Genomic DNA, 14,989 nt, shown 5'->3' on the forward strand with positions numbered 1-14,989 from the left:
CAGAAACATAACAAGGATGGTTTCATACTATGTTCATCTCACAAAAACAATCACTACTTTCATTGAATTATCTGTGTTGTAGCATCTGGTGTCATTACGTGTCATAATACTCTAAGTCAAAGTCATGCATTTAAAACGTCACGTATGTAAAAGTCAAGAAGTATTATCAGCAAAATGTACCTCAAGTATCGAAGGTAAAAAGACTTCCTCCTCAAGTTCTGGATTAGAATATATGACATTATTAGATTGTTAATTTTCTTACTTCAAGTAGTATTTTATTCTGATACACAAATTGTTCATGTTTACGGCTTTATTATTTTACTTTTTTGTAATGCAGTGGATAATTTAAGTTTGCGATGTTTTAATGCAAACTCTTAAAGGTCCCATGTCATAGCCATTTCTACTGATCATATTTCCATTGTTGAGGTCTACTAGAATAGATTTACATTGTGCAATTTTCCAAACTCACATTGGTTTCTCATACAGCAGAAAAACCTTCATAACACAAGGGGACGGGTGATAACCAGAAAAGCATGACATGGGACCTTTCATCTGAAAAGTAACTAAAGCTGTGAGACAAATGTGCAGTGTGTATAAAATATCTACCCATGATATGAAGTGGAGGAGAATTAAAAGCTTGAGTACAGCTCTTCAGTGAATGCACTGACGGTGGTTGAGCTCTCCTGATTTCCTTTCTTTCTCCTTCTCTTCAGGAGGCGCAGAGAGAAGCTCCAGGCTCACCTGAAGGAGAGTCGCAGTCTGAAGAACTACACCGCTAACTCCCATAACTCCCATAATGCCCTGGACGCCAAGCTGAGGGCCCCTAACGCCAACCTGCAGATGCACGAGGTAACACAACTTATCCATCACAACTTTCTTTCAGAGTGCTGCTGCTTTTCTACTGAAGGACATCAACTCATGTGTGTTTACTGTGTATGCACATGTATGTACAGAAAGTCAGGGTGCTCTGATTCCATTTCTTCACAGGTGGTAAAAGTACTCAGATCTGGTACTTGAGTAAAAGTAGAAGTGCTCATCTAGTACTTGAGTAAAAGTAGAAGTACTCAGATCTTGTACTTGAGTAAAAGTAGAAGTACTCATATCTTGTACTTGAGTAAAAGTAGAAGTGCTCATCTAGTACTTGAGTAAAAGTAGAAGTACTCAGATCTAATACTTGAGTAAAAGTAGAAGAACTCAGATCTGGTACTTGAGTAAAAGTAGAAGTGCTCATCTAGTACTTGAGTAAAAGTAGAAGTACTCAGATATTGTACTTGAGTAAAAGTAGAAGTACTCAGATCTTGTACTTGAGTAAAAGTAGAAGTACTCATATATTGTACTTGAGTAAAAGTAAAATAACTCAGATATTGTACTTGAGTAAAAGTAGAAGTACTCAGATCTTGTACTTGAGTAAAAGTAGAAGTACTCATATAATCTGGTAACTTGAGTAAAAGTAGAAAGTACTCAGATCTTGTACTTGAGTAAAAGTAGAATAACTTCAGATATTGTACTTGAGTAAAAGTAGAAGTACTCAGATCTTGTACTTGAGTAAAGTAGAAGTACTCAATCTTGTACTTAGTAAAAGTAGAAGTACTACTAGGATCTTGTACTTAGTAAAAGTAGAAGTACTCTGATCTTGTACTTAGTAAAAGGAGTAGAAGTTACTCAGATATTGTACTTAAAAGTAAAAGTAGAAGTACTCAGATCTTGTACTTGAGTAAAAAAAGTAGAAGTACTCAGATCTTGTACTTAGTAAAAGTAGAAGTACTCAGATCTTGTACTTAGTAAAAGTAGAAGTACTCTGATATTGTACTTAGTAAAAGTAGAAGTACTCAGATCTTGTACTTAGTAAAAGTAGAAGTACTCAGATCTTGTACTTGAGTAAAAGTAGAAGTACTCTGATCTTGTACTTAGTAAAAGTAGAAGTACTCAGATCTTGTACTAAGTAAAAGTAGAAGTACTCAGATCTTGTACTTGAGTAAAAGTAGAAGTACTCAGATCTTGTACTTGAGTAAAAGTAGAAGTACTCAGATCTTGTACTTGAGTAAAAGTAGAAGAACTCAGATGTTGTACTTGAGTAAAAGTAGAAGTACTCTGATCTTGTACTTAGTAAAAGTAGAAGTACTCAGATCTTGTACTTGAGTAAAAGTAGAAGTACTCAGATCTTGTACTTGAGTAAAAGTAGAAGTACTCAGATCTTGTACTTGAGTAAAAGTAGAAGTACCAGAGTGTAGGAATACTCTGTTACAGTGAAAGTCCTGCATTCAAAATGTTCCTCAAGTGAAAGTAGAAAAGTATTCTCATCAAAATATAGTGAAAGTAGCGACAGTAAAAGTAGTCGTTGTGCAGATTGGTTCATTTCAGAATAATATATATGATGTGTTTTATAATGATTGATCATGAAAGTGTTCTCAAAGCTGGTAAAGGTGCAGCTAGTCTGAATGACTTTGTATACTGCAGGGTAGCTGGTGGATTTACTCCAGGTGGAACTAAAGTCTGATTTAACACTTGATTATATTTCACATCATTCTTCCACATCTGTGAAGTAACTAAAGGGATTAAATACATGTAGTGGAGTAGAAGCACACCATGCACCTCTGAATTGAGTAGAAGTACAAAGTAGCATAATAAAGACAGACAAGGGATTTCAAAGACCCTACAACATAAAGAAACACTTAATGCTATTAAGACACATGTACGATGTTGTGTTGCTCAAGTCAGCTTACATTTAAAATATCTGGTAGAAGAGAGCATCAGAAATCCTGCATACACTGTGCACATATTACACCTCTCATTGAGTTATTCACCCCCCTACAGTTTTTAGCTGCTATTAAATCACTTTGTATTCCCGTCTCCACCTGGACCCTCGCAGGTCTTTGAGTGAGAAATCGTTCGGTGGTTTGGGAGTCCGTCATTCATCTTCTTCTCAGCGCTCTTTGTCATCGCATGTCTCCCAGAAGTGTGTTTCAGAGTAGCTGGCATAGAAAGCATCACATTAATTCAAATGTCAGTAAAAAAAAATCCATGCTTTTGGGGAGTATGTGTTTGTGCAGCAGTTGGCATGAACAAGCTGTCAACGTTTGTAATCCACACAGGTTAGACAGCACTATTGGGTAAACTGTTTCAACTAGGGCAGGATTTAAATTTACAATGAAGTGAAGCACATGTAGACTCTGGGGACTCGCAGTCCGTCATAAACACATTGACATACTCAAGGTAGAGTGGAAGCAGGGCCGTCCCTCCCTACAGGCCGATCATGCAGGCTGCATGGGGCCTCACATTGCGCAGGGGGCCTCACATTGCGCAGGGGGCCTCGGCTTATGAGCTCGGCTTGTGCGCAGTTCTCAGCGCAGTTCTCCGTGCATTCTTTATTTACCATTCATTCAAGTATGTGATGCCTTTTATCTGCTAATGTACAGGAGGAAGAGAGATACACTGTCTGTCTAGTTGGCTTACATAACAGTTAAAGTTTACAGCCTAAAAAACATGGAGCATTTGTTCCCCTTTTATTCATTTTTATGTAAATTTGCACATTTCATGGTGATGCTCAGCCTCTCCCCTTAACTCCTAACATCATCATGGTGACCCTCAGCCTCTCCCCTTAACTCCTAACAGTCATCATCATGGTGACGCTCAGCCTCTCCCCTTAACTCCTAACAGTCATCATCATGGTGACGCTCAGCCTCTCCCCTTAACTCCTAACAGTCATCATCATGGTGACGCTCAGCCCTCCCCTTAACTCCTAACAGTCATCATCATGGTGACGCTCAGCCTCTCCCCTTAACTCCTAACAGTCATCATCATGGTGACGCTCAGCCTCTCCCCTTAACTCCTAACAGTCATCATCATGGTGACGCTCAGCCTCTCCCCTTAACTCCTAACAGTCATCATCATGGTGACGCTCAGCCTCTCCCCTTAACTCCTAACAGTCATCATCATGGTGACGCTCAGCCTCTCCCCTTAACTCCTAACAGTCATCATCATGGTGACGCTCAGCCTCTCCCCTTAACTCCTAACAGTCATCATCATGGTGACGCTCAGCCTCTCCCCTTAACTCCTAACAGTCATCATCATGGTGACGCTCAGCCTCTCCCCTTAACTCCTAACAGTCATCATCATGGTGACGCTCAGCCTCTCCCCTTAACTCCTAACAGTCATCATCATGGTGACGCTCAGCCTCTCCCCTTAACTCCTAACAGTCATCATCATGGTGACGCTCAGCCTCTCCCCTTAACTCCTAACAGTCATCATCATGGTGACGCTCAGCCTCTCCCCTTAACTCCTAACAGTCATCATCATGGTGACCCTCAGCCTCTCCCCTTAACTCCTAACAGTCATCATCATGGTGACCCTCAGCCTCTCCCCTTAACTCCTAACAGTCATCATCATGGTGACCTCAGCCTCTCCCCTTACTCCTAACAGTCATCATCATGGTGACCTCAGCCTCTCCCCTTAACTCCAAAACACAGTCATCATCATGGTGACCCTCAGCCTCTCCCCCTTAACTCCTAACAGTCATCATCATGGTGACGCTCAGCCTCTCCCCTTAACTCCTAACAGTCATCATATGGTGACCCTCAGGCCTCTCCCCTTAACTCCTAACAGTCATCATCATGGTGACCCTCAGCCTCTCCCCTTAACTCCTAACAGTCATCATCATGGTGACCCTCAGCCTCTCCCCTTAACTCCTAACAGTCATCATCATGGTGACCCTCAGCCTCTCCCCTTAACTCCTAACAGTCATCATCATGGTGACCCTCAGCCTCTCCCCTTAACTCCTAACAGTCATCATCATGGTGACCTCAGCCTCTCCCCTTAACTCCTAACAGTCATCATCATGGTGACCCTCAGCCTCTCCCCTTAACTCCTAACAGTCATCATCATGGTGACGCTCAGCCTCTCCCCTTAACTCCTAACAGTCATCATCATGGTGACGCTCAGCCTCTCCCCTTAACTCCTAACAGTCATCATCATGGTGACGCTCAGCCTCTCCCCTTAACTCCTAACAGTCATCATCATGGTGACGCTCAGCCTCTCCCCTTAACTCCTAACAGTCATCATCATGGTGACGCTCAGCCTCTCCCCTTAACTCCTAACAGTCATCATCATGGTGACGCTCAGCCTCTCCCCTTAACTCCTAACAGTCATCATCATGGTGACGCTCAGCCTCTCCCCTTAACTCCTAACAGTCATCATCATGGTGACGCTCAGCCTCTCCCCTTAACTCCTAACAGTCATCATCATGGTGACGCTCAGCCTCTCCCCTTAACTCCTAACAGTCATCATCATGGTGACGCCTCAGCCTCTCCCCTTAACTCCTAGCAGTCATCCATCATGGTGACCCTCAGCCTCTCCCCTTAACTCCTAACAGTCTCATCATGGTGACCCTCCCTCCCCCTTAACTCCTAGCAGTCAATCATCATGTGACCCTCAGCCTCTCCCCTTAACTCCTAACAGTCATCATCATGGTGACCCTCAGCCTCTCCCCTTAACTCCTAACAGTCATCATCATGTCAACCACTAACACAGAGAAATACTGATAGAATGTGTGTGTAGTTGTTGACACATTGCTGACAGAGGGAACTAGATACAGATTAAGAAATATCAGTTTTTGAGCATGTCATAAGCATGTTTTGTCTTGACTATATTACAACTAAATTATAATAAAATAATATAGTATTTATATTATTTAATTGATTATGATTATTATTATTATTAGTAGAAGTAGTTTATTTGCATTAATTATATTTTAATCTTTTTGAGGCTAGTATTTGGCAGGAAATGCAGACGTATTCACCTGTAAACGCATACTGCACGACATACAGTACATGCACATTTACCATTTACCTCACTGTATACAAAAGTAACCGTTGATAATAATAATAAACAGGAATTATATTTGCAAAGTACTTTGTTTCCAAAAAAAAAAGTTTCACTCCTGTCGGTTGGGGGGGCGGGGGACTCATCTCACAATGTCGCTTGGGGCCCCAAGTTGGCCAGGGGCGGCCCTGTGTGGAACATGCATGAGTATCCTGAATTTGAGACCTAGTTTGCATGAGGTAAAACCTAGACTGTCTAGGAAGAAAAGTCGACATTGGTTATTCTAAAAAAGAGCTTAAAACTGAATAAATGCCAGTGATATTTAAATGTATGATGGAAAGTAAGAGGGAGGAGATCAATGTGACACAAAAGCCCATAACTCCTTTTTATATTTCCTGCCAACTGTTACCTTAACCCTTAGATGCTTAAGTGGGTCTTTTTGGACCCGGTGAGGTGGTTTTCTTGAAGTATCTTTGTAATTACATTTTTTTACCATTTAATATTTTAGCTATTCCTCAAAAAACATGTTTTGGATATCATGCCATTCAAAATTTAAATGTACATTTTAAGAAATTGTAGTTTTTGTATTACTACCCCAAGCTTCCATAAGTGGGTCAAAAATTACGCTCATGCATTTCCTATGGGATTTCTTTTTTTTTCAAAATGAAAAAAAAAAATTCTAAAATTCTAAATACTGAAAAATTAAATATTAAATATTTCTAGTGTGAACCAACATATAGTACTAAATATTATACAAGTGATTTTTCTTAACCAAAATGACAAAAATGGCACAAAAACACATTATTCTAATACGGGTCCTTTTTGACCCACTTATGGAAGAGTGTGGGTCCAGTCACTCTAAGGGCATCAAAGGGTTAAAACCATCTGTATTTGTTGTTTCTATGAACTAGAGGTTTTATGAAATGATTGCTACATTCATGTAACGTTAACTTCTATTTATTTGAAAAGCGTCTTCCTGCAACACAACAATACAATCAAAACACAACAATACAGTGAATATATCACAGTGAAAGAGGGGAGATACAAAATATGTTATTAACTTAAGGAGGATTAAGAACATTCTGAGATGTCTTATAGGTCTATCTAAATGCTGAGCTAAATGGCATTAGCCTCACATTGACTTAAAGACATTGGAGTGTTATTGATCTTCTCATCAAGTTGATTATTTGGCCAAAAATTCATCGTCCTTCAGACAAGCTGTTATGATATTGGTTATAAAAAAGCACTAGCAGATAATCAGGCTTCACCTCTGGGAGGCAAATTAGTAAATGATGTTGTCGTTAAAAGTTATATTAGACAGTTTACATGTGTCTTTTCCATTTTGTTTTTGTATGGCTTTCTATTTTGTGCTTGGCCATTTTGATAACAGTAATTCACCTTTCCATCTGCAAATATGATATGTGATGCAGTCTTTGCTTCAAGCCTCCAAAGACTCTTCAGTGTAAAGCCTTTTGTCTTCATAACAGAATGATAATATGTGTTTCTAGACCTTTCTTTAGCATGAAACCACAGAGAAAGCGCTGTGGAGATACTTTATATGGCTCTGTGAGACTTATATTTAAGCAATCCACTGTGGTGTTTGTTAGTCTTGTATTATAGTCATTGTTATGACCGGCCCGTAGGCCACAACAGGAAAAGAGAGAGACGTTCGAGGGTTCCAAAAACCACGGCACTTTTATTGTGGCAATTCCAAAATAACATTGAGAATATGAGTGGATGGGCGAGGGGAAAGGATCCCGGCGAGAGTCTTCCTGCAGCGGGCTTGGAGAGAGTGGCGAAGGCCCCGTGACTCCGAGCAGCTGGGCTTAAGTAGAAACCTGGAGCCTCATCCCAATACCCCTCCTCGACTCCTCCTTTCCCTCACTCACGTCCCTTCCTTGCATCTTAGCTCCGCCTCCGTAAGATGCGAGCGAGGGACACAAGAGGAGGTGACGCGAGGACAGAGGAGTCCTCAGGTATTAATTGGGATGTCCTCGTTCACTCAAACGTCACTCTTAAACGACGTCTGTTAATGATGACATGTGCACAGCTGTATCCCCTCTCATCGGGCTTAACTGAATAACCCTTAGAACCGGCCCATTTCTGGTTCAATATTTATTTAAATGAATGAATCTTTCTCTTGTTAGTCAAGGAATTCAATGATGGTTGGTCCTGCTTTTGTGTTCTGTTTTGGTGTAAAATGTAGCCTACATTTAAATAAAAATATAATGATAGTAATGTGAAAGCCTTTTAGAAATGAATTGCACATAATAATTCCCACGGAGCTGTGAGCACTTATACATTTATGTGAGGCATTTCCACTCATCTTCCAGTTGTCGGTTTTCCTCTGTTGAAATGGACCAGCTGTGAAGGTGGGGGCGGGGCTTTTATACGAGAGTAGTGAAAACACTTCTGCGTAGTCTGCGCACGTGTATCCTCCCTTTCGTCTCCTCCCGCACCCCTCCTCCCTCACCCCTCCTCCCTCACCCCTCCTCGACTCCTCCGTGTGCATTTCAGCTATTGGGACGTCCTTCAAAATGGCGTGTCTTGATCGATTTCCGGGTCAAGTCCCGGAGGACGGTAAGAGAGGAGTCGAGGAGGGGTATTGGGATGAGGCTTGGGACTCCGGCCAGGTGTCCCCAGTCATGCTGATTGGCCTCCTCAGCTCCACCCCCATCACAGGACCTGCAACACACATGCACACTAAAGGCCACAGGCTCTGGGGCCGTCACATCATACAATTAGTTATCTTCACACAGAATAATGTTGCATGCTGGTCATCAGATTCTTATAAAGTACAGGCTGACAGTATAAACACTTTCAACTTGAATCAACGGGTCTAAGATAAGAAGTACTTTATTGATCCCAATGTGGGAAATGTTTGTTTTGCAGCAGCATAAAAAGACAAGGCATTATACAATACAAATGTAAAGAAAATAAAAAAACAAGAAAGTAGAAAATATACATGTTGAATTTACAAATGAACAACACAAATATATATAGGTATTATATATACATAAGTATGTATCCGAATCAGAATACCTTTATTAGTCCCACAGAGAGGAAATTATCGTTACAGCAAGAAAGAGCCACAGACAGCTTAATGTTACATATGTTAAAAAAAAGTACTAAGTTATGATATAATACAAATATAATAATAAATATTATCTGTTATATTAAAGAGTGTCTGAACGAAGCAGGACTGCAGCTTTAATCATTAGATTATTTCATGTAATCGTGTATTTGAATAGGGACACATTGATGAACACTTTCTCAAACGTTTTTCAGTCATGTACCCCCTGACCGACCCCGAAAATGTTTGATCGAAAAAGCCTATACAAATAATTCCAATATAGTGATGTAACTCCTTTACAACAAACTAAGGATATTTTCATTTTATGCATGAACAAAGAAAAAAAAATTAAATTGAAAAGGAGTTTTTCAACTGAAGTAATATCTGTTTAACAAACCAATGAACAAAATGATATATTATGCAAAACTATAAAATACAATACACCAATTTGACATGTTTATATGAGGTTCTAGGAATATTTTATATAAAATTGTGTTTTCTATTTAACTTATTGTACTAAAATTATTTTTGTAATCATGCATGGTATTTTTTTAATTAACTTCTTTTTTTTTTTTAAATCTCACGTACCCCCTGCAGTACCCCAACGTACCCCTAGGGGTCCACAAATAATGCTTCAAGTGTAAATATGCCCGGATTTTAGCTTTGAGCTAATTTCCATCCGTAGTCCCTGACAGACAACATGACATTTGTAAACATAGCAACAAATAAATACATGATATGCAAAAGAGTAGAGCAGCACACACAAGTATTTACCACATGGCAGTACACTGTAGCAGCAACGACACGTTAAGTGCAAGAGACGATACAAGAGATGCAGAAAGTGCAAGAGGAGATCCCTCCGTGTCAAAGTGCAGTTAGCGGTGATTGCACTTCTGTTTCTCAACCATTCTTTGAGTTGACTTTATAGACTTTAAAACATAAGAGCGTTGTTGACAGTAGATCTTGAGTTTCAGTTCACAAAGGGTTCGAATCAGATCCAGCTCGGAGGCGGAGGAAACAAAGTAATCTGTGAAATCTGGAGTTTGTGGAGCAACGTGTCAGGTGTGCCACGTCGTATCAGCCTCACTATGAGTGCTCTGCCAAGGACACACCGGCTCCAAACCGCACGCACTCACCAAGGGAACAACAGCAACCCACCCTGCTCCATGCATTAAGGTCTTATACTGAGCAGGCATAAAAACAATCACTTTCACTGAACATCAGCAGGAGAGGACTCTTTAAAGTAGAGACACTACATACTGATATACACCTGAACATCAGCAGGAGAGGACTCTTTAAAGTAGAGACAACTACATACTGATACACACCTGAACATCAGCAGGAGAGGACTCTTTAAAGTAGAGACACTACATACTGATATACACCCTGAAACATCAGCAGGAGAGGACTCTTTAAAGTAGAGACACTACATACTGATATACACCTGAACATCAGCAGGAGAGGACTCTTTAAAGTAGAGACAACTACATACTGATACACACCTGAAGCATCATGGCAGGAGAGGACTCTTTAAAGTAGAGACACTACATACTGATAGCACACCTGAACATCAGCAGGAGAGGACTCTTTAAAGTAGAGACAACTACATACTGATATACACCCTGAACATCAGTCAGGAGAGACTCTTTAAAGTAAGAGACACTACATACTGATACACACCTGAACATCAGCAGGAGAGGACTCTTTAAAGTAGAGACACTACATACTGATATACACCTGAACATCAGCAGGAGAGGACTCTTTAAAGTAAGACAGCTACATACTGATATACACCTGAACATCAGCAGGAGAGGACTCTTTAAAGTAGAGACACTACATACTGATACACACCTGAACATCAGCAGGAGAGAACTCTTTAAAGTAGAGACACTACATACTGATATACACCTGAAGCATCAGCAGGAAGAGACTCTTAAAGTAGAGACACTACATACTGATATGACACCTGAACATCAGCAGGATAGGACTCTTTAAAGTAGAAGACAACTACATACTGATATAAGCACCTGAAACATCACAGGAGAGGACTCTTTAAAGTAGAGACACTACATACTGATATACACCTGAACATCAGCAGGAGAGGACTCTTTAAAGTAGAGACACTACATACTGATAACACCTGAATCAGCAGGAGAGGACTCTTAAAGTAGGACACTACATACTGATATACACCTGAACATCAGCAGGAGAGGACTCTTTAAAGTAGAGACACTACATACTGATATACACCTGAACATCAGCAGGAGAGGACTCTTTAAAGTAGAGACACTACATACTGATATACACCTGAACATCAGCAGGAGAGGACTCTTTAAAGTAGAGACATTACATACTGATATACACCTGAACAAGCAGGAGAGGACTCTTTAAAGTAGAGACACTACATATTGATATACACCTGAACATCAGCAGGAGAGGACTCTTTAAAGTAGAGACACTACATACTGATATACACTGAACATCAGCAGGAGAGGACTCTTTAAAGTAGAGACACTACATACTGATATACACCTGAACATCAGCACTACATACTGATATACACCCTGAAACATCAGCAGGAGAGGACTCTTTAAAGTAGAGACACTACATACTGATATACACCTGAACATCAGCAGGAGAGGACTCTTTAAAGTAGAGGTAAAAAAACTGATATACACCTGCACATCAGCAGGAGATGACTCTTTAAAGTAGAAACACTACATACTGACATACACCTGAACATCAGCAGGAGAGGACTCTTTAAAGTAGAGACACTACATACTGATATACACCTGAACATCAGCAGGAGAGAAACTCTTTAAAGTAGAGACACTACCATACTGATATACACCTGAACATCAGCAGCAGAGGGGACTCTTTAAAGTAGAGACACTACATACTGATATACACCTGAACATCAGCAGGAGAGGACTCTTTAAAGTAGAGACACTACATACTGATATACACCTGAACATCAGCAGGAGAGGACTCTTTAAAGTAGAGACACTACATAACAAATAAAAAAATTTCTTGTTACTTGTTATTTTACCTTCATTTACTGACCATTCTTGTCAGGACTTATAACTGGAAACTTAAAATATGTATCCCTTTTTGTTTTGCTGTAACTTTTATATCTATCTTATTTCTTCGTAAATCTTTCCCCTACTTTTTCTTATCATGGACGTCAATGGAGGAGATGTTCAAACTGCTCTTTAAACTGCTTCTTTCATCTCTTCGCTCCTTTCACACTGTAAATGGGTCACTGCACCTTATCCCTTCAGCTTTCTCATATCTTTTTCATACTTTCTGAGCAATCACAGTTTAGGTTTTATGCTTCTTTCAAGACTTCCAGAGACTTTATAAACGGAGTGGGTCAAGTAAAATATTGTAAAATGTTCTTTAAAGCGCCCACAGGAGTTGGTTGCATGTTGATCTATAACCCTTTGAATAGATTAAAGTTAGTCTTCACTGCGTATGTAGCTCAAGGCCAAGGTTTTTTTACACAAACATCTTTTGTGCCGCTTCATTTTCCTTTATTTAAACCTTATTTACACATATTTCACAAACAGTCTTCTGCTGCAAATGATATTGCTAAGTTGATTCAAGCTTTTTGAGAAAATACACTTTTCCTGATCAGGTGCTTCATATACATAAGTTTAGGGGTGGGGGAAATAATCGATACGGCATAGAATCGCGATACTTTGCGTGGCGATATTGTATCGATAAACGGATGCCAAGTAAATTATTATTATTTAAAACAAATTCATATAAACCTTAGCATATCCCTCCGAAAGATGGTCGTATATAAACAGGAAGTTAAGACATGTATACAATTGCAATGAAAGGAACAAAAACAATGCTTTTAAGGTTCAAATAACACAAATTGGGTTATTTACATAAACTATTCATATTGCAAATACTTTTTTTAACAAGGAAGGGAAGACAGACATAGATATGACCCATGTGATTTGCAATATATCGTATCGCAATACTTAGCATATCGTAGAATCACAATACTATCGTGGCTTAACCTGTTAAGCCCTGAGCCTGTTTTTCAGGCCTCAGGCTCGAAAATGACATTCCCAGAACAAAATGACCATATCTTCCCTTCTAAAAGGGTTAAATTAATAATCTTTTTTCTCAAAGCAAGGTTACATCTGTGAGTTGGATGTAGAAAAGTCAGAATCAATATAGATGTTTTTAATTTTAAAGTAAATTCAGATTGAACACAGTCAAAAAATGTAAATTATAGTGTCCGTCCAAAAAAAAAAAAAGTACTTATAGTGAAAACCACCCTTGAATGATGGCCCTCCTCGTTCGATTTTGATGATTGACATTTCTTTTTAACCGTTAGAGCCAATAGAATCGAGGGGAAGTTCCTAAAACCCATCTAAACATTACCCATTGGTGAATGAGTGATGCGCAGCCAGAATGCCCCAGAAGCTGAAGCTCTTGGGCGATATATATCACGATTTTTTCATTTCATTTCAAACCTTTATTTAGACAGATAGGTCCCTTGAGATCACGGATCTCTTTTACAAGGGAGACCTGCATCAATTTAGTTCCACATGAAACATAAAAACAATAGAGGACATCATATTTACCAACACTTACAAACACCCATAGTGTCAGAAAGCATCTCGTGCAGACGTGCCTTAAAAACATTCAGAGAAATAAAATTGCTCAAATTCAATTTGGACTGTAGGCTGTTCCAAGCAAGTGGAGCTGCGCACATAAAGCTGTCTTACCTAAGACAGTCCTTACCCTTGGTACATCTAACAAGACTACATCCTGCGATCTCAGACAATAGCTGCTTGCAACTTTCTGCTTTACCAGAGAACAGATGTAATACGGGAGTTTGCCCAACATAGCTTTATAAATAAAAGTGTACCAGTGACTGAGCCTCCGTACAGAGAGTGATGGTAAAACGATCACGGCATCGCGATAGTATCGTATCGTGGGGAGCCTGGTGATTCCCAGCCATACATAAGTTACTACATTAGTTTTCCCCTGATTACCTCAAAAAATCCACAACAGCCCTTTCAATCAGCATATGTTTTAATCATTTTGTATCATAGAGATTGATACTGATTGATTATTGATGATTACAGCCTCGGTAATTGACCCATACATACAGTAACACCAAATAAAAGATGCATGATGCAGAAAACTGGACTTATAAGAATAATACTAATGATAATAGTAATAAATACACCAATTCTACTATTGCTTCTTCAACTATACTCATGCTATAAAGTGTTACACATAGTTTGAATTAATTCAGGTAACCAGATGCCACGACCAGTGAGTATGTATTAAGTTTGAGAAAAGTGAAAAAGTGTTAAATAATAACACAAAACATTTCACTTTAAGGGAAAACGTTATTATTATGTGATTCATTTGGACTTAAAATGCCCAATTGCTGGACTACCCCTTCAACAGAGCATATTGTGACACAAAAAAAATGGAGAAAGTGAACAGTCCCACGTTGCATTTGTCTGCATCTTAGTTGCTAAATGAAGACATGCAATCTAAGGACAAAAGCGTCAGCTAAATGCAATGTAATGTAATGTAATGTAAGTTGATTGATCCAGCAGCGAGCGGTTGTTCATTTCTCAGCCTGTGATTAAACTGAAAATATCGACTTTTAAGTGGGACATTATCCTAACGACCTAAGAAAGTGGGCGACAATTATTCAAACATCAACAATCAGCCTTTCTAATCTTTATTGACTTAACAATGCTTCTACAGTTACAGGCTGAAACAAGTAGTGTGTTTAACTTATTTGTATCCATTTTAAACCAATACAGAGCTCTTCCTGTCAGCTCAAAGGGTAAAAGTGCCTCTAATGAGTAACCCTGACGTTCTTTCAGTTTAAAAATACAGTAGATCTTTGCTTTTAAAAGGAAAACGGAGCATTTGTGACAAAACAATACAGAGTGTTTAGAGGTCAGCCATATAAAGGGATGTTTTCTCACTCTCCTGCAGGCGGGGTACCTCTGCTCCATAAACTCACACAGATACAACAGCATCCTTTGACGGTGACTTCATGCCCAGTCTGGACATGCGTGGTGCAAAGGGTGCATGTAATGTCGAATA

The 14,989-nt window shown here is 39.5% G+C and overlaps 1 protein-coding gene across 2 annotated transcripts in view; it reads left to right on the forward strand.

Moving 5' to 3' along the window:
- LOC117533524 (pro-neuregulin-3, membrane-bound isoform-like) overlaps positions 1–14,989 on the forward strand; it is a 90,536-nt gene that overhangs the window by 32,622 nt on the left and 42,925 nt on the right. For both annotated transcript variants that reach the window (XM_034197308.1, XM_034197307.1), the window contains exon 3: positions 714–849. In XM_034197308.1, coding sequence (XP_034053199.1) covers positions 714–849 — 136 coding nt within the window. The remainder of the gene's footprint in view (positions 1–713; positions 850–14,989) is intronic.

This window comes from Gymnodraco acuticeps, unplaced genomic scaffold (genome assembly GCF_902827175.1).
Source record: "Gymnodraco acuticeps unplaced genomic scaffold, fGymAcu1.1, whole genome shotgun sequence".
Classification (NCBI taxonomy): Eukaryota; Metazoa; Chordata; class Actinopteri; order Perciformes; family Bathydraconidae; genus Gymnodraco; species Gymnodraco acuticeps.